Here is a 25,038-nt window from a genome sequence, read left to right as displayed (position 1 = left end):
AAAAAAATAGAAAGCTTCTGACAGAGTCTGAGAAGATTTCAGGTTACTTGAATTGAACTGATGGAACAGAAAGTATGGAACAGTACTTTATGAAAAGATGATTTAGAAAAAAGGGGATTTTCATGATAAAAACCCAAAAACATAGAATCACAGAATGGTTAGAGGTTGGAAGGGTCCTCTGGAAGTCATCTAGTCCAACCTCCTTGCTCAAGCAGGGATGCCTAGAGCTAGTTGGCCCAGGACCATGTCCAGGCAGCTTTTGAGTATCTCCAAGGATGGAGACTCCACAACCTCCATGGGCAACCTGTGCCAGTGCTCGGTCACCCTCACAGTGACAAAGTGTTTCCTGATGTTCAGAGGGAACCTCCTGTGTTTCAGTTTGTGCCCATTGCCTCTGGTCCTGTCACTGGGCACCACTGAGCAGAGCCTGGCTCTGTCCTCTTTGCACCCTCCCTTCAGGTATTTATAAACATTGATGAGATCCTCCTGAGCTTTCTCTGCTCCAGGCTGAAGTGTCCCACCTCTCTCAGCCTCTCCTCATAGGAGACATACTCCATCCTCCATCCCTTCATCATCTTCATAGCCCTTCGCTGGACTCTCTCCAGTATGTTCCTGTCTCTACTGGGGAGCCCAGACCAGGACACAGGACTCCAGGTGTGGCCTCACCAGTGCTATTCAGCTGTACAGAGGGGAAGGATCACCTCCCTTGAGGTGCTGACAACACTCCCCCTAGTGCAGCCCAGGAGACCATTAGCCTTCTTTGCAGCAAGGGCACATTGCTGGCTCGTGTTCAACTTGGTGTCCACCGGGACCCACAGGTCTTTTTCTGCCAACTTCTTTGCAGCTGGGTGGCCTGTCCAGCCTGTACCGGTGCCTGGGGTTGTTCTCCCCAGCTGCAGGACTTAGCACTTCCCTTTGCTGTAGTGCCTTTCTTTCATTCGTAACTTCTCAAAATCTCAATGTTTTCTGATGATGTAAACTAATATTGTAGTGCTCACAATAGTCTGCACCAGAGCCACAGGCTGAGAACCAGAAACAAGCCATCGCTTAAATAGGGAACAAAAGGGGCCAGAAACAGCCCAGAAGATGGAGAATATATATTATCAGAGAGGAGCGCCAAAGCAGAGGAAGCTGAGGAGCAGAAGGAAAGATACATTTTAAGTGCAAGACAAAGACTACAACTGTGTTTAGTAACCACTTTTTGTTTGTTGGTTTGTTTCAAAAACACAAATCAAACTCATTTCAGTGGAGTTGGCCAGAATCGTACCCCTAAGGCAAAACAATTTGTGTAAATCTGTATATAGAACTTGTAATATGATTAAATTTATTACAGTTGTAAGACTTTCCATGCGAAGTATCTATTAAATGTGTATCCAAAAACATTATTACAATATTTGGAAAAAAATAATCCTCTGTAAAGCTGTTGTATCTCTCTGTATAAATCTTCAAACAACTTTATACTAAAAAAAAATATTATTTTAGAAACACATTTTTATTAAACTGCGCTTATTTCTATCCAAGTTAACAAAACCCTAAAACCCAAGAGTTTTTTCCAGGTATGCTGTGCCTAACAAAACAGTTACATGCTGTACTGTAAATACATAACAGAATCACAAGGAAAAAAAAAATAATCTTTTCCTTGGCACTTGCTACTAACAAACATTTTACCAAAGCCCTTAACTTTTTAAAATAAAGGAAAGCACATAAAAGTAACATTATAAAGGTCAAATGAAAGCATCTGGAAGGGTGACTGAATTTAATACAATTCCCACAACAAAAATCCCACACAAGAAGCTATGCAAAACCTTTTACAGCTCATGTAAGCACAAAATGTAACTGAAATGAACTTTAATTTTATGCTGTCATTACTTTGCCATGATTTAAGGTTGGGGGTTTTTGTGTGTTTGTCTTAAAATTTTGTTTGATGTTTTTGATAAATACTTGACATCAACTAGTAATTTATGTTCTTTTCAGAAAGATTTTTAAAATTCAGCCTCCTCCCCCTCAAAATCTCATTCATTGTTTTTGCAAGATGCAGCGTGTCTAATCGTTCCTCTGCATAATAGGTACTTATCTACATCTGACAAAAGTTATCTGTATTTTTTAAAAATCCATTTGCTATCAAATAAAGAATTATCTGGAGAACAGGCAGAATAATTACAATTACCTGAACCACTCCCATGCATGAATCTAGAAATATTGATCCTTTAGGTTCTTTTGATATTTTTTCATCTTTGTAGAAATTGAGATTATAGGATCCATCACCAAGTTGGATTAAGTGGAAAAATCTTCTTTTAAACGACTAGTGAAAAGAAAGGAGAAAAGAAAAACAATTGCAACACTAGTGTTAATCAGCTTCATATTACAAAACCCAATCGTGCTATTTACACAGTAGGTTATAGAAAAAAAGCTTTTATTTACACACAACCTAATCACTATCCTCAGAAAATAAACCAGAAATCATTAACTTTTTTTTTTAATTTTAACTTAAAATCCTGCAGCAAGATTGTACTATATTATTTGAAAGTATTTTTTACCCATTGAAAGGTATTTAAAACTGACTCTGCAATATTACACATAATAGATATTTATTATGATAACTGTAAAAATAACAAGTTTGTTTCTAAATAAAGAGGCAATACAAATAAAAACTCATATTACATAGTCCCTTTTCTACTAATAGCACACCAGGGTCCAGTTAAGAAAATTAGTTAAAACACTGGCCTTCTCCTACATACTGGATTTTTAATACATTTTTTTCTGATTTAAGTAGAATGAAAGGAAAGTAAGATTTCACAGATATAAATTACATACAAGCTTTCCTCTTTCATCCCACACTTTTTTTTTTTAAGAAGTAAACCATATATAAATTGGCTTCTCAAAGGCACAGTGATATTTAATATTGGTGTTCAGTTTTTACCGCACATAAGATTCTTAAACTTACTCTCATTGTCACACTGATTGCACTATTCATGTTGCCTTTGTACAGCCATCCTTGTTTTGTTATTCCACCCTTCTGAGACCCAAGAGATGCTGCATCCTGGAGATGAAAGGGAAGAATGGAAGAAAGGGAGATGGGGGGGGGGGGAAGTTTTGCATCACAATCTGAAACTGTTGTATTTATTGAAAATTTCAGAAGTCATTTTTAAAGATGGAATAGCTATGCTCATAATGTAATGATAATAATGTACTATGAGTCCCTGCTGAAATTCTATAGCTTTCTAATTCCAATTATTTTATTTAGAGACCAGGGATGAGATTGACCTCATCTAACTTTTGACAGGTAACTTGTATAGGCTTTCTCTATAGCCAGCAGGATGATCCAACTTCTCGATAGCTAAATATTAGTCTAGATAAATTCCACTGAAATAGGGGAAAGAGGGAAAACTCAAAACATTTACTTACATTTACTTCGTAAGCTTTTTCATATTCTAATTTTCCAGTGCAAGAATTTTTACCAATTTCTATTACCAAAAAGAACAATGTAAACTCATGCTTATCCAAAACTTCAATGGAGATTTCTCAAACTGTTTTGCTTTATATGTATTACTTCAGAGACATTACTTAAGAATTTACAGAGAACTAAGACTTAAATTCTTGAATTGGATCTGCCCTTTTACAGATCAGAATCAAAGCTTTCTAAAGAAAACAAGACCAAACTTGGCAGTAACGGCAAGTTCACAAACAGCAGATCCAATGCATGCATCACACATCACACCCACTGCCTGTATACCGCTTCCATCTGCCAGTTGATGGAACTTATTAAACTACATCAAAACCCACAGGATGTTAACAACTACCAAAAAGCAGTACTCTACTATCAAAACTGATCAAAATGACAGATTTATAATTGCCACAGAATAAATATTAAGTCACCAGTTCAAGTAATCTTTTAGAGCAGTACCAAGCTGACTTCACCATGGTTTCCAGTTGACGTAACCCGTTTTGACACAACAAAAACCATTAATGAATTAGATGTGTAGGAAGATATCTAACCATCTAGAGGAGAAGTACTTCTGATAATTTATTATCCAAACATTCAAAATTAACTGAGTATCCAGTTGAAAACAAAACCACAAAACTTCCTCAAGTGCCTCAACTACTTTTTCTAATTCCTTTTCTCAGCTATTAAGAGAACATACAACAAAAAGTGATTACATATGGGGGACAGAGTCATTAGTTCAACAACTGAACATTAAAACCAAATTTTGGAATAATATTAATTAATTTCTGGAACTAAATCAAGGAACATGCTGTAAAAAGTTACTGGTTAATTTATTTACAGCTTATTTAGTCTGTCTAGCTTGCATATTCATAGGCATATGCACATGTGAACTTCAAAAAACTGCAAACAGAAGGCAAAAGATGCATCAATCTGTTCCTTCAAAAATTCTAGGCAGGTTGATACTATGGAAGTTAGGCCCAGTAAGGATGACATGGTCAGCAACTATCAGTGCATCTGATACAATGTCCCAGAAGCATAGACCAGAAATACTCAGTAAGTTTTCATATGCCCTGGTGAGTCTCACTGTCCAAGCAATACAGTCTACTTGTTTCATATTTTCAAGTCATTAGCCCCCACCTCTGTTCTATTACCTAGATAACCATTTTTCTTGTACAACAATCAAGATACAGAGACAACAACTTAAAACACTGGGTTTCCAACTATGATTCTCCACCTCCGCTGGTAGGAGTTATCCCCAAGGAAAGAATGGCTTAAAACCACCTTTACAAGGGTAAGATGATGAGTAGATGATGAGTTATCGTCAAAGCTTGGCACAAAACAACCAATGCTTTCCTGTAATTTCACAAACCATACATAGGATCACCTGACACGACGAGAATTCCTTCATTACCTGTGTTAACAAAAATTAAGACTTAGCTCTATTAAAACTCTTTTTCCAATTCCAAGTCTCTGAGGTGCACTGTTTCCCAACTCTGTTGAGCTACATGCTGTTTTCTAACAATAAAACCGACTGTCAGTTGGGCCTCTCTAGTTAGACCATTTCTTTCTGTCAGGCAGAATTCCTGCCTACAGAGCCAAAAAGCTACTGAATCTTTCCAGCTGACCATCTGTTAATACAAAGGAACCCAGAACCCAGTTTTTAACACACGACTTTTACACTGAAAACATACTTCCTGTTTCCAAGTGGTAAGTTAATTTCCTCACTTTTATTACTACTGCTGCACACTGTGCTTCACGTTTTTTAATGATCTTTCCCACAAGCTCGGCTTCAAAATTTACTTCAACAGCAACTGTTTCAACAAAAACAATTCCTTATCTTGATCCCATACCCCAGGCTGATTTAAAAATTCCGTTTACAAACATCAACCTGATGGCCTGATAGCCCGAATTAGTTTTGGAAAGATAATCCTCTCCTTTTTAAAGATGCAAGATTAAACTACTCTTTGTCTGGTTTTCCTCCAATTTTTAATCACTTGCAGCTTTTTGTTTTCTATCATTCTCTTAATAAATCATCTGTCTTAAAAAAAACCAAACACACAAACAAAAGCAAAACAAAAAGACGACCAAACAACTTTTAATCTAAGATTTGCATATATGCTTTTTGGCATACAAAGATGTTAATGTTTGAAAGAAAAGCCTCTTGCATTAATTCTTCCCTTGAGGAAAGAATTTATGGTCCCCCCACCCTATTGCCATTAAGCTCCCTTTTCTTCCTAGCGTGCTTTTTCCTTGTGTTTATATTTTAAGTTCCTCAAAGAGTAGCAGACCTCTTCTCCAGTGACTGTGCCACTGAAAGAGATAGGACATTCCTGCCTGCTCTAACAGGAAATTGGGCAGAAGGAAACAGAAAGTCCTCTCCACTTATACTTCCTAATAAAACACATACCAAACAATAATAGCCAAGCTATAGTTTTTCAGTGTTTAACTAACTCTAGCCATAAGTATTTTTCTGAGTAACAATCACAGTCAGTTTTATCTCCATTTAATTTTTTTCATGTTTAACTCACTGTTTTCTAAAACACTTCTGTTGTCAGAAATATTATCACAGTAAATAACGTCAAGTCTTTTTAATTTCAGTATAATAGAAATCATAATTATTCCAATCTTACAAATAGGAAGATTTGGATACAGATGCATGCAATTATTTGTCCAAATGTCACAGTGCAGATTAATAGCAACGCAGGAGAAATGGCATCCTGAGACTATCTGTTCAGGAATCTACCTATTCAGATGCATTCCCTGAACTACTTTTTCACATTTAATCCAGGAAAACTTGAAAGGAACTACTTTTATTTCATATGCAGCAGTTCTGAACACAAGGAATTTAGAAGCAAAGTAATTGTCAAAGGGTAAAAACCACAAAAAATCATTTTATTTTAATTCTTTTCTGTGATGCAAGAGCTGAAGTACTCGTAAGAAAAGAAAACACTGGCATTTAAACAGTGTGTTTTCATAGAATCACAGAATGGTTTGAGTTGGAAGGGACCTTAAAGATCATCTAGTTCCAACCTCCCTGCCATGGGTAGGGACATCTTCCACTAGACCAGGTTGCTCAAAGCCCCATACAACCTGACCTTGAACACTTCCAGGGATGGGGCTTTTGAATGGGATGGGGGTTTTGAAACAGGGCGTGGTAAAAATTAAATAAATTACACAAATAACAGAAGCAGTTACTGAAAAAAGTCCTTGACATTTGAAACATACTTGAAAATTGCTTGAGGCTATAGATCTCTGGTTTCCCTAAGCCAATGACAAAAAAGAAAATACCTTGGAGTTTTAGTCAATTTTTTTAGCTTTCGTTTCCATAATGGATCTCCAGGTCTTATCCTATACTCAAATTTGTGACAAACTAATTTTAACTCACACCGTATGCTGTACTGTCATGCATGCTAAAGTGTGTGTACTGTCATGTTGGAACAATCACCTATGATTTTACTCAGCTTCGTGATTAAACTGCATGAAACATTTCTCTCTATATACCCGTCTACACAGAAACAGTGTAAGACAAGACAGATTTTATGAAAGCTGAAGGATTATATGTCACCAAGTATTAAAACTTCAATTTCACCATCTGTCAAAACTTGTTCTACTCACATGACAGATCTCAGGAGTACAAGGCTATTCAAAAGGAGATAGGTAAAATAACTACATTTGTTTCCCAATCAGGCTGTTCAAGCTAATCTCCGTTTTTATTTACTGACATCAACATTTAACCCAACTTGTAACCTCTCCTTACCCAAAATTCTTTACTGAAAGCAAGAGAAAGTAAGGAATTACTATTATCTCACCTCATCTTTATCTGCTTCTTCATCCACTTCATATAAATGAACTGGAAGCTTCTCTGATTTTGACCCTTTGCTAGGAAAGAAAAAGCTTCTAAGATACTAGAAATTTTGTGATTAGTTACATATTTTACAGCTGCAAAAATAAAGATGTTATTTTCCTAACTGAAGAGGAAAAAGCACAAGAATAACTGAATAAAAGCATGTATTTTTCCTGAAACATATTTCTTAGTCAGCAATTTTCCTAATTTGCACGTCTGCCCACAGTCTTTCTTTTGTTCTGCTTGTCACTGTCCTTAGGTGTAACTGAAGAGAACCAAATGCCTTCTCATTCACTGCACTCCTAATACCTTAGGAGCAAGCATTCATACCTGTAACCATTGTCTCCTTTTAGGACAATGCGTTTATTTAAATTCCTATTGACTATCGTGGTTTCTGTTCAGGGCAAGTAAAAAACAGGTACTGACTTTTACAAAACCCGTGAGTATATCGGAACTTTTCACAGGGAAAGAAAGCTATTTCTTAACTGATAGATGCAGGAGAGTAGGTAGGGAAGACACAGATCTTCCAAAGTTGTGGGATTCAGAGTATTCAGCCACTCTCAGATATTTTAAGTTAAGGGCCTAATCTTTATACTCTCCCTACAAAATTTTGAAAAGGTTGGAAAAGATTTCTCTAGCAGATGGTTTAGAAAGTCTGTAGTAGATGTAGATTAGGCTCTTGCTTTGAATCATCCTGTGAAAATCTGCACTAGTTCAAACAATTGCTCTAACCATCTCGGTTAGGTTCTATTCCCTAAGCTCCTAAAGAGAGTTCCAAAAGCTGCCTTTGAAGCTACAAAAACAGGATATCACCATTTTAGTTTCATCTAAACATTAGCCTGGTTTAGTTACCATACTTACATTCACATTGTCAATGATACAATTTCTTGTTTTGACCTGCCTATTAATAAGGCGGCATTATTACGGTATCTTTCCAGAAAATGGCTTAACAAGATTTTACACCTTCAAGTTCATCAATATAAATTCCATCCAACAAATCTTTATCATCTCTACTGTCTATTAAACAGTGTTATAGCATATTTAAAGTTACATATTACATGTATTAATAAATTTCTGTAATAGATACATTTATATTAAATACAGTTAAAGTTCCTTCACAAATTCAAAATCTTTATTATACCACTAGATAACATACTTACTTTGGAAGCTGTCGAAACTCTCCTGAGTAATCTTCATATCTATAGTTAACAACATGCCAGTCTGAATTGTAGGTTTTGATGCACTGTTTTAATGAAAACCAAATATCAGTATTAATTGGAAAAGGATTAACAGCATTCCCTAGACACACACACAAAAAACCTCTTAAGATATGGCTGTTTATGAACTACCACAGTTACATGTCGGTCTCTGAAAATTCTGTACACTTCCCTTCATTTGCAATACAGTCTAGTGCAATACAGCTTTTTGCAACAAGTAATGTTTCAATAGGATGTTATCATCTGCTAGACATGTATTTTATAAAACCAGAAAATGGTTAATACACAGCATCTGGATTAACCATCTTCAGTTGTCTGAAAAGTTAAAGCAGCGTTTCGCTGCAGCTGAAAACTTGACTGAGCCTTTAGAAAACTCAGCATTAAAATAGATACATTATTAAAATAGAATATTCAATTTCACACATACGGATACAGAGAAACTAAAAACATCTTTTCCTTAAATTGATACTTCTAGTGCAATTAAATTAATATTTAAATCTAAACTGCATGCTTGCAGCTGTTGAAAAGCAATTATGTCATTAAGCTCTTGGTCTAGATCACAGGAAATACCGTTTTACTCCACCCATATTGCTACAACATAAAAGTACTGATTTATCTTGGCTTTGACCGAAGTAACATAAAACTGACAAAATCCGTTGCCAGAAACCATACGGTACAAAATTTTGTATGTTACACGAATAGACTTACATGTACACAAACATAGCATCTAATAATTCAAAGATATTTTCTTTTATATTTCAAAATACAAAGTTAATACCTGCCAAGCAATTGTTTCTGCAGAAACTCATTAAACTTCATGAATTACCTATAACGCTCCTCCCTCCTTGTCTACCTTCTTCAAATTTATCTTAGAACTGTTTAGGTTAGGTATTAAGGGTATGTATCACCGTGGATAAATCACTTTGAGGTTTGAGGTAGATTCAGCTATTTGGAGCTCCTTCAGTTTTCTTGGAATTACAACAGACATTTACTTGTTTCAGATGTTAAAATATCAGCTTAAAGTATATCAGTAGAAAACCAGTAGATAATATAAAAAAGACAAAAATTTTAAACCTTTCATTCCTAAAAGTCTCCAACAAGACACCAAATGAAATACAACATCACAGTCAGAACCAAGGGAATGCCAACATAAGCAAGCAGTTATGAAAAGCTTTAGGTTTGAGGATGTTTCTTCTACATATAGCATACAAATTGAGCAGTCATAATGAATTTCAGCCTCTACGAGTGTTACAGTTATGAATACCTCTGTTCCAGCAAAGTGTACAAGACTATTATGAACAAACTAAGAATGACTGGTGTGAAACACTTTATCAGGAAAAACAAGTCACAATGATTCATTCCATATTTACTATTGCTCTGGATATTATGTATGGAAATCACCCATGTTCATCTGGGAAAGCCAAAAGCATAAAGAAGGTGAGGGAGAAGCATCTGCAAAAGCCAATTAACACAAACAAAATAATTCAAAGCTATCCTGTAATCCTTCTTTTCCAGCCACCAATGGAAAAAATACTAGGTTTTCCTGGAAATTTTCCCTTGAAATAATTGACAAGTAAATGGCAATAAATATTTAATATTTTTTTCAGGGCTTCCCCCCCCCCCCCCCCCCGTTTTTTAAATGGTAAACAAAGCAGAAGAAAAACAATTCAGGTATAATACTGTTACTACACACAGCCACATCCAATTCCAATATTACCTCAGTTACAAACAAGCTTTGAGCTTCCTTCTCTGCATTTTCAGGAACTGTTGAATGAATGTATCGACTCTGCCGCTTCAATAATGCTGTCTGATAAACAACAAAAACAATTAATGAAACTTGCAATTAAAGGAAAGATGATGCATTATGGCAACACTCAGTTATATCACTATAACTAAGACAGAAGCTCAGCAGAAAATATCCTCTGAATACACTGTTTCAGAAGAGCCAATTAATGAGAATTTGCTTTCATTCAAAGATTATCAACGTGTTCCTTCTTTCACAGTGAGGGCAAGATTGAAATCAGTAAGAAATAGATGCCACAAAAAAATGTTTTCCCCTATTTTGTTAACATGGGCAAGAAAATACTAGTAAAAATAATTCCACCATGATAACATAACTCCAAATTTTGAAGACAGACATTAAGGAGGTGTAATTACTACATATAAAAACTATTACTCAAGAAAAGTAACAAACTCACACCAAAATAAGAAGAGTAGTTCAACTACAGATCTCAGCTGGCAAAAAAATGAGACTTGCACTGTTAAACTGAAGGTTTAGAAAGAAGGCCTGGATCACTGAAGTGTACACTACAGCCTATCAAGTCAGAACTTATTCCTATTCTATGCTGGAGTTCAGAGAGGCATAGAAAGGCTGCCAGAGAGCAGAAAATCTCTCTGTGACCATGAAATTCTGCTTCTCAGACCAGCACTAAAGTAAGCCTTAAGGTACTTTAAATTTGTAAGTGTAAAAGATGAAAACTTTACAAAATCTTCTGGACCACAAATGAAAATAACTACATGGCAATAGAAGTTCTTTTGCACCATGTGGAAAAGAATCTCACAGCTTAGGTCATCAGACATGGACAAGGGAGTTTGCATAGCTTGGAGCTGGAAGGGGTTGTGATCCCTCACCTATTAGCTACACTCCACGCATTGCAGCACCAGGAAGGATCAGAGTAAAATGTGAAAAGAAAAAACTCCACATATTAATGGTCAAAAAGAAAGGGTGCACAAGTACATTACCTTATCTCTGTTGAGAGTTTGATCCATAAGGTGATTATTTCTGTCATTACCAAAGCCTCACCCCATTGTCTGGGGAGGCTATTTGAAGTTAGACTATTCAAGTACAGTAAAGATTTAAAGAAAAAAAAAAATTATCCCATACTCACGGTCAAGTCATTCATCTAGTCCAGAACTCTGCTGAAAAGCGACAATGCTAACTGCTTGGGTGGGAGAGGTGGGGAAGTATTAAAAGCAAAAACCATAAAACCAAAAATATTTCATGGGACCAATAAATCTTGCAATATACAGTTTAAAAAAAAAAACCTGCAAGATGATACTCATTCATGTGCTAACAGCATTTAAGAATGAAGTTTTCTGAATTCTAGAAACATATTCCTTATTTCAAACCATATTGAGCTTAAAGTATTTGTTTTCACAAGCTACAGGAAGAAAGATTATTAAGAGTATTAAGCTACCTTATAAGAGCTAAAAGCCAGAATGTCTAGGTCCTCTTCTCAGCCTGAAATAGTCTGATATTTGATAGGAAATTATTTATATTTTATATAATATATAAATATTTTCTATAAGCATGCAGGTAGACTATGCTTTTTTTAAAAAAAAAAATATTATTTTAAAAAACCCAGAGACTAGGATGGCATCTTTCCAGGCACTTATCATGGGAAAGCCATGAACTCATGAATCAAGTCCTACCACTATAGTGGAACTCAGTAAAATTGAACTAGCGGTACATACTTCTAGAACATCTGCTGCTGTTATCCTACTGCACAATTATCAATACGATAGTAAGGGTTTTTTTCTAGTCTTTCACATATAAAAAATTTATCTTAGTACTGTAGCAAGATCAGTGACAAAACAGATGAATTTAATTTGTCAATTTTGTCCATATTAGTAACTGTCTTAATGCATGCTGCCTCTTTCTCAGCTCACCCATCAGATGCAGTAGTTCATCAGAGAGGCAGGAAATGCAATGAGTAATATCTTTTGATTTGGAGCAAATTCCTAAAAATAATTACTAAAGCAACAGCACAACAATATTTTAAAATGCAAGCATGCACATACATATACATTGTATTCCAAAAGAAAAATTAGGAAGGAAGGATTGTCATCTCTACAGACTTTCTTCAAAACTACATTGGTTGAACTGTTTCATAGCAGTGAAATGTTTCAGCTCTCTGGGTTTGAGTTACCATTTGATTTATGGCAGCATCAGGAACTACAGTGTTTGTCTCATGCCCTCAAAGAAGATAAAAAAACCCAACACCTTTCAATTACTGTTTGACAGCACAGTAATTGAAAGGTTTTTTTAATCTTCTTTAAGGAAGACAGCTTTTAACGCTAGCCAGGATTCACACGTACTACTGAGGCACACAATTAACAGACTCTTTTACTGATACTACTTTCTAAGTGATTCTCAGGGATTTAGGGTAGTAGCACTATGTGCTGAGGTTTCAGAGAAGGCCACAGCAGAAAGGACATTTCACCAAGTCTCACAGCCAAGGAGTACTTGCTACTCAAAACCTGATGGAATACAGATAGTGAATCTGTCCACAATCAGTACAGACTGCGATGGATATAGTTTAAGATTTCCAAACTCTTTCTGTCACAAGGTTGTGTTTGCTAGTGAGACTTAGCGTTACTTCAGATTTGGGAACGTATAACCAATTTGAAGCTAGATTTCCCATTTTACTTATCTCAGGCTAGAAGGTGTTTTCATGTTCTTGACAGTTTTAGCAAATGGCTCTGTTTCTGAGGTTAAAAAAAATAATACATTTTACTGATGTTAAAATCTGGCATGCAATTTTCTGAGTCATCCTAGTCCTCCTTCCCCAATGCTTTAGGGCAAAGTAATAGCAAGATGGCCAAGGTTCTTAAGACAAACATGCTTGTAGGTGGCACTAAAGAACTGCCAAAAGACAGCCAAGTACTTTGTAGTGGGGTGTCTTAGCAGAATGCGTATTTAAGTATTTAAAATGAATGTATATATGTGTAGCTATGGTGGGCCTTTTTCCAGGTCACAGTTTATACAAAAGCCAATGCTGCAAAGTACTAATCAACAAAATCAGTGTTTAGTTCTATCAAGATGAAAAATAAGCATGTGTAAATTTTTCATATACAAAATATTTAATAAAATAAAAAAAAATCCAAAATCAAATCACACACAAAGAAGTAGTTCTCAAAATTATTCAGTTCGTTTTGGGAAATAAGGTGCCAACACCTACATTTCTATAGCAAAAAATAATGGCAGATCTTAAATTACCAGTGTTTTGTCTAGTGTAGGAAGGTATCTTCCTCAGCAATTCTACACTGAACAACAGGTCCACGTGCAGATATTTTAGAGGAAAGGACTACAGTAGGTGTAGGTAAGAGACAGAAGACAGCCAACACACAACATTCCTCAAGTCCATTTGACCTGTCTTCAGACATATCCATTTTGGTTTGTTATTCCTTAGCTTTTGCCTTTCTCCCTCCTGTGTTTTTAACATGGGTGTTTTATATTTTTCTCTCCACTTTGGAGGTGTTCAAGTAGGTGTCATCTCCTGCTCTGTAAATTTGACAGTGTCGACCTAGTGACAGCACTCTCATTCTATGCAAGTCTCAGCAGCTACAGTGAACAGAGAAAGTACAAAATATTGCTGCTGACACCACATACTCGCTGCCAATACCTGTTTTAAAAATTATTTTTTCCTCTTCACACGCTCTTTCCAGTGTTGGTTGTTGAATATGAGCTAGTAAAATTTTCCCCCCAAACCACTTCCCCCTCCACATCCCTTTAGGATGCTTGAAATTATTAACAGTTGATTATTCAAAATACTGGGAAAGGAATAAAAAAAGCCACAACAGTGTACAAGTGTATATATAACCAATAGAGGTTTATTAATAAAGTCCTGTATCTTACTGGTAAAATTGGGACTATGCAAAATGCAGGAAAAATGGGGAGAAAAGTACAGGGTTTCAATTCAACAGTCACGTACCCAGGCCATCCTTACTTTAGATGATGTTACACAGAGGCAAATGCTCAAGAAGCAGTGACAGAAATTGTTTTAAAAGAGTCAATGGAAAAGATGGCACGCTGTATGTTAGATCATGCCCTTAAAGCTACTAGGTGCCAGAAGAGACTTATCAGTTGTATGGGAAGTGTCAGAAGCTGTATTATAAGGTAATTTCCAAACTAAATTGAAGCCTTGACTTAGAATAGTTGGTTAAAGACTCAAGGAAAAACACAAAATAGATTTTAAAAGAAAAAAGTCATAGTGAAATTTCTTTGAACATTTCAGTATGTTATTGTATCTTGACCAGTTTACTTTGTGCTCTCTAAAATGAGAATGTTACTTGAACATTTTTTTGCTTGTTCCCTCTACTCAAGATGTGTCTTCTTGTAGAATGAGCTGGGTTTACTTTTATTTGTGCAAAGTTGGCATAATATCTATTTTCAGAGGTACTTAACTCGCATTAACTAAAAGCCAAACGCCTTAAGTGAAAGTGTGCTAAATCCATATGGCTCAAAACCAAAAGTAACAAAGGTGAAACGATGTCTAAGCTAGGCACCAAAATGCCTTCAAAATAACAGTGGGATAACTTTGTAATGCCATATTTAATTTGGGTAGGAATGTACCCACATTGTATTTGCTACAAGTACACTTATCCTGTATTAGGAAAAATATTTCTTATAAGAATGGAGGTAGTACTCAGAAGTTAGGTATTTTGAAACAAAAGCATTTAGATACAAGGTGTCTTATTGCAAACTAATCACTACTATAGTTTTGGGTTAAGGTTTCTTTTAATAATTTACCTACTATGCAGTTAATGTAAACATCACCAATTTCGCAGTCATTGAGCATATGATTTTAATGTGATCCATGAAGGTGGCCTGTTTTAAACTAATGCTATTTAGTTATGAAGCTATTTCATTATTGAATAAATTACTGAAATTCAGGTGACTTGGAATGATTATAATAAGCCATGCAGAGGCACAAAATTGGATACAAGAGTACCCAATGGATATAGTCATTCAAGGTTATGAAAGAGAAGACTCTTCTCAGCAAGAGTCTAGAAGAGGTATAGGCTTGAATGACTGACAGCACTGTAATTGAGAGTAGCAAGAACATTAATAGGAGATGATCCAATGGGTGGCAGGAAAATGGTTCTATCATCTTAATTAAACAAACACATTATACAGGGACCATAACGAAAACCAAACAACAACAAAAAAGCAGCTAGAAATGAACAGACTACAAAGCACAAAGGTACTGAAAGTTTAGACAGTCCAATTACTAAGAATGAAAGCAAACTCAGTGATGTTAACAGTGAAACAGTAAACAGTAAAAAGGATCATGGCAAACACAACATGGCTGCCCCTATAAATTTGATGAGAACAAGTTAGGGAATAACCTGATTAGTGAATTCAGTGCAGAAAACTCAGAACTTGAGCTTGTGAAAAGCAACTGAAACAATCTTGAAATGGTAAATTAAAAAATGACCCAATATGTGAAGAGAAAGCTGCTGATAAAGAGCTCTTCTGGAAACTAGAGAAAAGCAAATCTTGCTATTATTTGGCTATGATGGCATCAAGGAAAACGTAGAAACTCAAAAGAAGGAAAAAAATTACAAACCTACTTATTTGGATTTGAAGATTAGCACGAAGCAGGACAAAAATCATCCTTTTCTGGATGATATGAGCTGCTACCAAACATATATAAAAGGAGACAAAACAGGATTCATAACCTCAGCTAACCAAGTTTAGGATGATAGCAAATGCATTTAAGCAGAAATCTGGAAAGGTTCACGTAACTAGATCAGTTGGCTGAGGAACAACCCTTCAATCTTCATGAGTTTTCCCAGAGCAGAGCATTTTCTGCCCCATCCTTGCTCAAATATTTCTTTGGTAATGGTTTGAGCTTAGAGCTACTTTCTGACAGCATGTTTGGAGAACAGTCACAGCTGAACAGAAAAAGGTGACTTCCTGGGGTTTTTTCCTTTCCCTCACTAGGTGAATAACTTTCCATCTGGAGAAAGAAAAGCAAGCTATATGTGGTCCAAAGAAGCCAGCTGCTGTGCAAGCTCTCTTTTCCGATATGGATTAACAATTCATATCAGTTCTCCTTTAATATTTAGCTTCTCTGAGGTAGTAAGAGTTACAAACTGAACGTGGCACTGCCCATGACCACAAAACAAGACATTATAACATTTGTTATAAAAACCTTGCCTTTGAATTCCTGCAAGTATTGTTACTAGTTATATGAAAAACACAATTATTAAATTACATTTCAGTTATCTAACTGCATTACCTGAAAAAAGTTATCCAAATTATGCACATTTGTCTCCAATTTCTCCCAAAATAATTTCAACCGTAGCACAAATTCAATAGTGTTATCAATCTGCCTCTTTGAAACTACGTAACAACTTCTACAATTTTCAGTAGATTACAGAAGTGATATCTAGTGCTGAAAAGTATTTTCTGTGCTGTTTTAAGCGCTAGTTTTAAGGCCATGCTGGTAACAAAACAACCTTACTCTTAATGTCTTTATAAATTATCAGGGCTTGGCTTCCTTTTTAGGCAAGTGTTTTTTAGATTGTAATCAGTTTAACCTAAGCACGAGGAAAAACTTTGTAAAAATAAAAACTAAATGCTCTAAGAGGAAATGGCTTGAACAGGTTTTCAGACAATGGTAGGAGTTTCCGCCTATAAACTGTTCTAAGTGTGTATACAGGTAGTTCTAAATACTCTAGCTCACTATTTTAAATTCATCTTGTGGGGGATAAGGGCCGTATCAAACATATGAGCCGAGGCTTATCCAAGAGCTGCCCACACATTGTGTGACAGCAACAAGTTAGGAAAAAGGAATTAAAAAAAACATGTGAACCAGAATGGCAAACACCGAAAATATGCCATTATTTAAATGATTCAAATGATATTGGCAACCATATTAAGACTAATGGTTTCAAAACTGTAAATATGATTATGGAAAACTGAACCGGGTTAAAAGGTTTAACTTGCAAAAAAAATAAATAAAGCACATAAGGGATTTCTGTTCTGTGACTCGGTAATATTTTCTTAATACATTGAATGACAGATTTAAATGCATTGTGTTGCTGAAAACAAGCTAGATAGATCAAAGTAGTATTGGAGAGTCATGTGTACAATAAAAATATTTGGAGTAAGTTTGTGCCAGCAAATCCTAGAAGGAAATAAAAGTTCGATAGCTTAATAATGAAGTTTGATAGTACAAACTAGTCTTCATATAAATCAAGTATAAAATGAGACCCTGCCAAAGACTATATAGAGGAAACGCAGAAAATGTATTCAGATATTACACTGCTGAGCGATAAAGAAACAGGAAATCTGACTATATGCCAAACTTGTGACTACCTGAAGGAAATCCTCTGATGTAACACACGCTTTAATGACTGCCTTGATGAAAATCTGACCATAGAATCCAAACAAAGGATGACAAAAGGCATTACAGTTTGTGAACAAAATTCAGTCATCCCCTTTACAGGATCAGACTGAGAACTATGGACTAGCTTCAGTCATATAGGCCTGAGGTTAAGAATTGCAGAAGGCCACTTGAAACAGCAGTTAAACACTTCAGACATCCCCCAGACTGCTCAAACAAAATGCCTGAGGATATTCTTGATAGGTTTCTTCTCCATTGATAATTCAGAGCTGTTCCCCAGGATGACCTCTGATAATTGAACTAGTTAATTAGATAAGAGTACGCTTAGCAGAAGTATCCTTGATTCCTCTTGATCTGCGATACTGAAGAGACACGCTGTGGAAGGGGATCTGGCTGATAATAGCCCACACATGCGTGTCAGTCCCAAAGCCAATACCTGATGTACAGCATCATCATAAATGGTCTAGGATTTGAACACTAGTATCATTAGATAACGTTCATAGGCAGCATGACTTCCTTTTGTAAGAAGTCTTACTTGCAGTCCTTCAAAACTTTCACATGTGGCTGAGAACACATGAAGCCCAAATGACTCTAAATACCTGTAGCTTGCTAAAACCAGAATTTTTAGCTCAGAGTGGGAAGGCTACAAGTAGAGTTATTCACATAAGAATCAGTGATAATGAAGCACATAGACTATATTAAAAACAGAGTCCAGGTGCACTCCGGTAAATACTTTAATAGGCTAGAAAGAATTTGTGAAAAACTCAACATGTGTAATTTATGGGACTTTATATGCCCTTCTGCAGAAAAACACCAACACATCACCAACTTTCCCCATGATAAACACAAACTACTTGGCTGAATAAAGTGCTCAGCTTTTCAGATAGGTTTTTGCAGAACAATTCTAAGGTATTCAACTATGATACAGTCCCCAGAAGTAGTTAATTTACAGACAGTTCAGATGTCTGCATACTTTTCAAATATAGGCAGACATTCTGACTGCAGGTATGGGCATGTGTGAGAGACTTTCCTCACTATTTACACCAACTCCAGTCTCTAAGATGTTTGGTGGTTATCCTAACTGGATCTACAACAAGATTCAAAAAAGTGTATTTAAATAAACTTTATTTAATAAACATGGTTATTTTATAGAAATATATCAAGATGATCACAAATCTTGGTAAAGTCTGGCTTAATCAAGTCAGAGCACTGTTATGTAGAGGGTATTTTGCCAAGACCCAATTTTGGCTGGTAAAACACAGCTGAGAGTAACAGCTTTCATTTGAACAGGTTCATGGCCTTCACTGTTAAGGAGGGGGAAAAAAAAAACCAAACCCAATTAATTTAAGAATTAAAGCACAACAAAATGCTTTTTTTGAAGAAACATCACATGATTTCCTATGTCAGAAAGGGGGGGAAATATCTAAAAATGACTTATCACCTACTTCAAAAGGCAGTAAAATTGCTGAGTTGCAGAAGTAGACCTTATAATCTGAATGGATGAAGAAATTGTACTATTTCTTCTTCTGTAACGTGACAGAATAAATCGAGCAGTGTAAAGCGACTCATGGCAAAGATTTTTTTTTTTTTTTTAGCTAAAGAGTTAAAAAAACAAAGAAATGGGAAGTTATCATCTCATGACTACTACTGCTAAAAATCTTTAAAAAAAAAAAAGAAAGCAAGCAGGGAGAGGATTAAATTACCTGAAAGTCGTCATAAGGGAACAGTAGCATCTCACGTAAAGCGTCATTCAAAATCTGCGTTTTCCTCTGAACGATGACATTTTCATAGTCTATTGGTTCTATGAGCTTTGGTTTTGCCTAGGGGGGGGGGAAAGGAAAATAAATTCAGGTATTTCAAGGAAAAATTACAATTGTTGACTCATTTTAAGAAGTTACTCTTTAAAAAGTTGGCAGAATGAGATTTCATCTACATCAAAAACTTACAGCATTCAAAATGCAGACTTTATGTCACACTATACTACATGTATAAGTACAACTGATAATTACAGACACAAGCATGCTATTTGCCTCAGAAGGAAGAAACAACTATTTCACAAAACACACTAAGTCAGAGCTTATCAGAATAATCACATATGTATTTTCACTGCAAAAAAATTATAAAGAAATTACTAGTCTCTTATATTGGTGGTTACCTTTGCTTGATACTGCCTAGAAAGCTCTGACCTCGGTTTAGCAGGGATTAAAACAATCTTAATTCAAAGATAAGACTGAACTTTAATTCAGTAGTAACCTGCAGTAGGGGTAGGCTAATTGACATTCCTCCTTCTCCATAGTTTTTTCAAAATTCCCATAGGCCATTTGCTTCCTCTTGGTTGCATGAGTAACTTTCATCAGTTACTATGCATTGATTCAACATTTAAACCCTATAACGCTGTCAAGGCACTACAGCTGGCTGTGCACAATCAGACAGAGAAAAACCTTCACCCTGCCAAGCATTCTGTTAAGTGGTCAGATGGCAAAGAAGGTTTAGAGAGAGCTCTCAATGAGGCAGCACTGCCTCGGAGCGTGCAAACTAATGCAAAGCTGGAGTTACAATCTAGCTTGCACTTTCTGCAACTAAAATTGCATATCACAGTATCAGACATAAAATTACCTTTTTTTTTCTTTTCTTTTTTTTTTTTAAACAAGTGGCAATTACAAGATACTTCCCAATTGATACTTTATTAACATCAGTAGTACTAATTTCAAAGTAAGGTACATTAAACATAAGAACAGCAGCAAAGCTAGCTTATGCCATCATTACAGCTGATCAGACAAGATGAGATTTATATCTGTATTTCCATAACTTATGTTAATAACCTTTGACATTCCAGCTGTACTGCACAGAATAAATATCTTTATGTTCAGCAGAGCTCAAAGGGTTGTAGTGAATGGGGCTACATCTGGCTGGCGACCGGTCACCAGCGGTGTTCCTCAGGGTTCACTTCTAGGGCCAGTCCTGTTCAATATATTTACCAACGATCTGGATGCAGGAGTTGAATGCACCATCAGCAAGTTTGCTGATGATACCAAACTGGGAGGTACTGTTGCCTCTCTTGAGGGACAGGAGGCCTTGCAGAGGGATCTAGAGAGATTGGCGCATTGGGCTATGATTAACGGGATGAAATTTAACAACTCCAAATGCCGGATTCTGCACCTAGGATGGAGTAACGCCGGGCACAAGTATAAATTGGGAGAGGAGTGGCTGGAGAGCAGCCCTGCAGAAAGGGATCTGGGGGTGCTGGTCGACAGCAGGCTCAATATGAGTCAGCAGTGTGCCCGGGCAGCCAAGAGGGCAAACCGCATCCTGGGGTGCATCAAACACGGCATAACCAGCCGGTCAAAAGAGGCGATTATCCCGCTGTATTCAGCATTGGTGTAGCCTCATCTGGAGTACTGTGTGCAGCTCTGGGCCCCACAATTTAAGAAGGATGTGAAGGTCCCTGAATGTGTCCAGAGGAGGGCAACAAAGCTGGTGAAAGGGCTGGAAGGAATGTCCTATGAGGAGCGGCTGAGGACCTCATAGCCTTGTCTGGTTTGGAGAAAAGGAGGCTGAGGGGCGACCTCGTTGCTCTCCACAGCTTCCTGAGGAGGGGAAGTGGAGAGGGAGGTGCTGAGCTCTTCTCCCTGGTATCCAGTGACAGGATGCGTGGGAATGGTTCAAAGCTGTGCCGGGGAGGTTTAGACTGGACATTAGGAAGCATTTCTTTACCGAGAGGGGGTCAAACACCGGAACAGGCTTCCTAGAGAGGTGGTCGATGCCCCAGGCCTGTCAGTGTTTAAGAGGCATTTGGACAATGCCCTTAACAACATGCTTTACGTTTTGGTCAGCCCTGAGTTGGTCAGGCAGTAGGACTAGATGATCGTTGTAGGTCCATTCTGACTGAAATAGTCTATCCTATTCTAATAATTAGTATATCAATATTATTCCTGAGAAACCATACAGGTCTTTTCTTCACCTAAATGCGAATCAAATAAATTTGCTTTTCAAGGAATTAGGAAAGCTTTAGTCAGAGAAGGTTACCAAAATTTTCAGGCTTAGTTCACAGGCTACTCAAAACTTACTTGAGATTCCCTCATATCTACCATATAGTAGTTTTACTGTTAAGAAAAATGCAAGAACATAACAGCATAACAGCCGAAAAGGGAAAAAAAAGCAAAATCTGGAAAACAAATCTACCAAAAAATGATGAATAAAATGTAGCTTTCTCAACAAAACTAGCTACCATTTACAATCACACTGGAAGGATTCACTAAAAGTTCATAAGCTGTCTAACAACATGCTCAGCACAGGCCAATACATGCTGAGCTTACCATCTTTCTCCTCAGAGGAGATGGAGAACAGCTGTTCAGTTCGCTGTATATTGTACCCCAACACATTTTGAGAGCTTAGCACCTGAACCACAGCTGCTGGTACACCTTCTCCTCTCGAACATGGCTTATCACAAAGCCAAGAACTAACACCAGTGTCCATGAGAAAAGGCTTAAGCTTATGTTCATGCACGCATCTGTAGCTGAAGTGGCTGGACCATTTTGACTTAGCTCAGAAAAGTATAAGACAAACACATAAACACAGCATAAGAAAAAGGTTACATTTTCTCTAATGTGCTAATTACACAAAATATTTTGGTTGCAAGAAAACTTTGTTAAGTCTGCCTTTGAATATTCAGACTGCTGCAGTGAATCCCAAACTACTGAAATGGTGTGCTCCAAGCTTCCTTAGTACTCAGAAGGCCAGGTGCACCTTCTTCACCCAACTATTTGATACATTTCTGAGATGCAGGCTCTACCAAATTACCCCTTCACAAAATTTCAGGTTGAACAGCCCCACTGTGCCAGATTGTCATACCAAGTTCTGATTCCAAAGAAATTCCAGTAACTTCACCTACCCTCTCCAACTCTTCCCCAAGGCAATAACTGTCCAGTATCAATTTGCTTCCTCAAGCACATGAGATGGGGATAACAGAGTATGAAGAGCCACTCAAACTTTACTGCTCTTTAAATGAAGTACAAGACAACTTATCATTCATAAAGCAAGACACCCTTTGCTCATCCTTCTCCCACTTTCAATGTAAGTAACAGGTCTCTACCTACCTACCCAGGCAAGCAAGATGCTCACCTGTCAATCACTGAGCTTGAGCTCTTGTGCAGTACACTCTTATGTTAAAACAAGGTTTAGAGACTACTACAGTACTATGGCCAAGTCAGTCCATTTGGTCAAGTTGGCCTTTACCACGTGACCATTCCTTTTGAAGAGTTTGTCATGAGAAATGATATGCAATGTGCTACAGTGACAGGTTGATTTGAGTGTGGTGCAGGATGACTGACCCTCATGAGAAACAAAAATAAATACTCCAGATTAAACTGGGTCTAAGAAATGAGTAGGGGAGAAAGACCATTTGAGTTGTGAATACAATCAGTGCCTTCTGTCAGCTAAAGATTCGGCTTCACAATTGGCTTAAATTAATTGAAAGGAGGGCTGACACTAGGAGGACACTCTCTCTCTCGTGGCACGTTCCTGAGCCTTCTCACACTAGTACCAGCAACTGAGCAATTGTATTTTGAGACAGATTAGGAGTGATCTGGCTTTAGAGGGTTCCTCCCAATCAGAGAGCGTTAAGCCAGATTGGCTTTCTGAAATGCTGATCACACGGCTGCATGACCACTTGTGCCAACAGATGGGAGCTGATGGGACCCTTTCAGAAGCAGGAGAGATTCAGATTACTAAACAGAACATGAAACTCTGTCCTTATTAAAAGCTATTGCAAAAACATTTTTGAATTCTGTTACTCAGCTTCAGTGCAGCTCACAATTTTTAAAGTGTCCTTAAAAAAAAAAAATTCAGGCCACTATTTTAATATACCTAAAATGCAATTTGGGAAGCCTTTTAAAGGAAAGAAGAAACATATACGTGATCAATACTGTCAGAAGGTTCACATATCAGGACATCTACTGTCTGAACTAGCAAGCAGACAGATCACAGCACCAATTCCACTAACTGGTAGCAAGGGAAAGCTGTCATCTCAAATGGGTAATGGATTTCTATGTGGTGCTGCACATAATTCTCTTGGGAAGGCAACAGGTGAAGACTGGAAGGAAGCTATCTCTGGCTCCTTTCATTTTACGAGCAAAAATAGAGGAAAAGGCTTACTTTTAAAAAGAGCGTAACCAAAATTATTTCATGGGTGTACACACACACAAAAATCACTTCTCTAGCACAGCTAATTCAAAAACCAAAGATACATATATTGCAGCTTCAGAAAGCATCCAATTAATTGCAAATGCATGACTCTACCCTATAGTCACAAAACAGGTCCACCACAACCATAAAATTGATGAAAGTGAGCTTTGCTCACATTTTGCTTACATGCTGTAAACACAAGATTAAAAAAGAATCCTCCCTCATTAGAAGCTTTTAAAGAATCTAAAGCTCTCTGGAGCTGAGGCCCTGATTATATACCTCTCCTCTAAGTCAATGGAACACAGAGGTAGTTAGTGGTACCAGAAAACCACACCATTTAATCAGTAAAGTACCTGATTTGCAGAAATATCATTTCTCTAAAAATTCATGAATAATTTGCTTCCCCAGGCTTCTCCAAAGCATTACTCATTTCTTTCTTAGTCATTTGTCAGATTCAAAAGGAAGAGGATGTTTTATCAGTTTGAACCAGATATGAAAAAAGAAAACAATAAACAGCACACTGATGTTGGCATTTAGCCAAACCTCCAACACCACAAGGAAGCAGATTCTCTCTCAAGCTCTTCTTCAGAAAAAAAGATTTCCCGGTCTATTATTTCATGTAATATAAAAGAAAAGATGCTGGGTAGGTACAGTATTGTTGAATATGATTTATGGACCAGCTGACACAGATAAAACTCAGCCCAGTCAAACCTGCAAAATCAAGTTTACAGGCACTAAAAGTCAGTCTTTCAAACAAGGCTTAACTTTTCCTATTAATCTGCAACAAGCAACATTTTTATTTAAGAAAATGCTAAGAGCATAGGGCTTCATGGGGTCCAGCACTCGAGCTAGCCAATGCCGTATTTGTGGGAAGATAAAACAGCAAAGTATCTGCCATACCACTTTGTTTTTTGCCAGTGTGTTATAGGTATGGAAACATACCAGAAATAAGAAGCATTTCGAAACAGCAGTCGTGACACCCACATGGTAACCATTTTAATCTGCCAGAATATGGTTTATATATTTGGACAAGCAGTGTCAAAAGTCATCAGATAAAAGGAATTTTAAGTTAGGAGTTCAATGATTGCCTACATTATATATTACAGAAAAAAATAATACAGTATGTTTTTTCTTGTATGTTTAAATTGAGACAAAAGTTATCTTTCTCTTCCCAGAAAACAAAGGATGGTCAGGTTAAGCACACTGGGTATT

At 36.8% G+C, this 25,038-nt stretch overlaps 1 protein-coding gene across 16 annotated transcripts in view; it reads right to left on the bottom strand.

Annotated features, from left to right (window-relative positions):
• The window catches only part of DOCK9 (dedicator of cytokinesis 9), a 136,724-nt gene that overhangs the window by 78,241 nt on the left and 33,445 nt on the right, over positions 1 to 25,038 (bottom strand). For all 16 annotated transcript variants that reach the window (XM_076361714.1, XM_076361756.1, XM_076361797.1 and 13 more), the window contains exons 2-7: positions 19,347 to 19,463; positions 10,224 to 10,313; positions 8,450 to 8,532; positions 7,255 to 7,324; positions 2,945 to 3,040; positions 2,168 to 2,302 (exon numbers count right to left, since the gene is read on the bottom strand). In XM_076361714.1, coding sequence (XP_076217829.1) covers positions 2,168 to 2,302; positions 2,945 to 3,040; positions 7,255 to 7,324; positions 8,450 to 8,532; positions 10,224 to 10,313; positions 19,347 to 19,463 — 591 coding nt within the window. The remainder of the gene's footprint in view (positions 1 to 2,167; positions 2,303 to 2,944; positions 3,041 to 7,254; positions 7,325 to 8,449; positions 8,533 to 10,223; positions 10,314 to 19,346; positions 19,464 to 25,038) is intronic.

Source organism: Aptenodytes patagonicus, chromosome 1, assembly GCF_965638725.1.
Source record: "Aptenodytes patagonicus chromosome 1, bAptPat1.pri.cur, whole genome shotgun sequence".
In the NCBI taxonomy this organism is placed as follows: Eukaryota; Metazoa; Chordata; class Aves; order Sphenisciformes; family Spheniscidae; genus Aptenodytes; species Aptenodytes patagonicus.
Note: the sequence above shows the minus strand (reverse complement) of the source record. Positions and strands in the feature narration are given on the sequence as shown.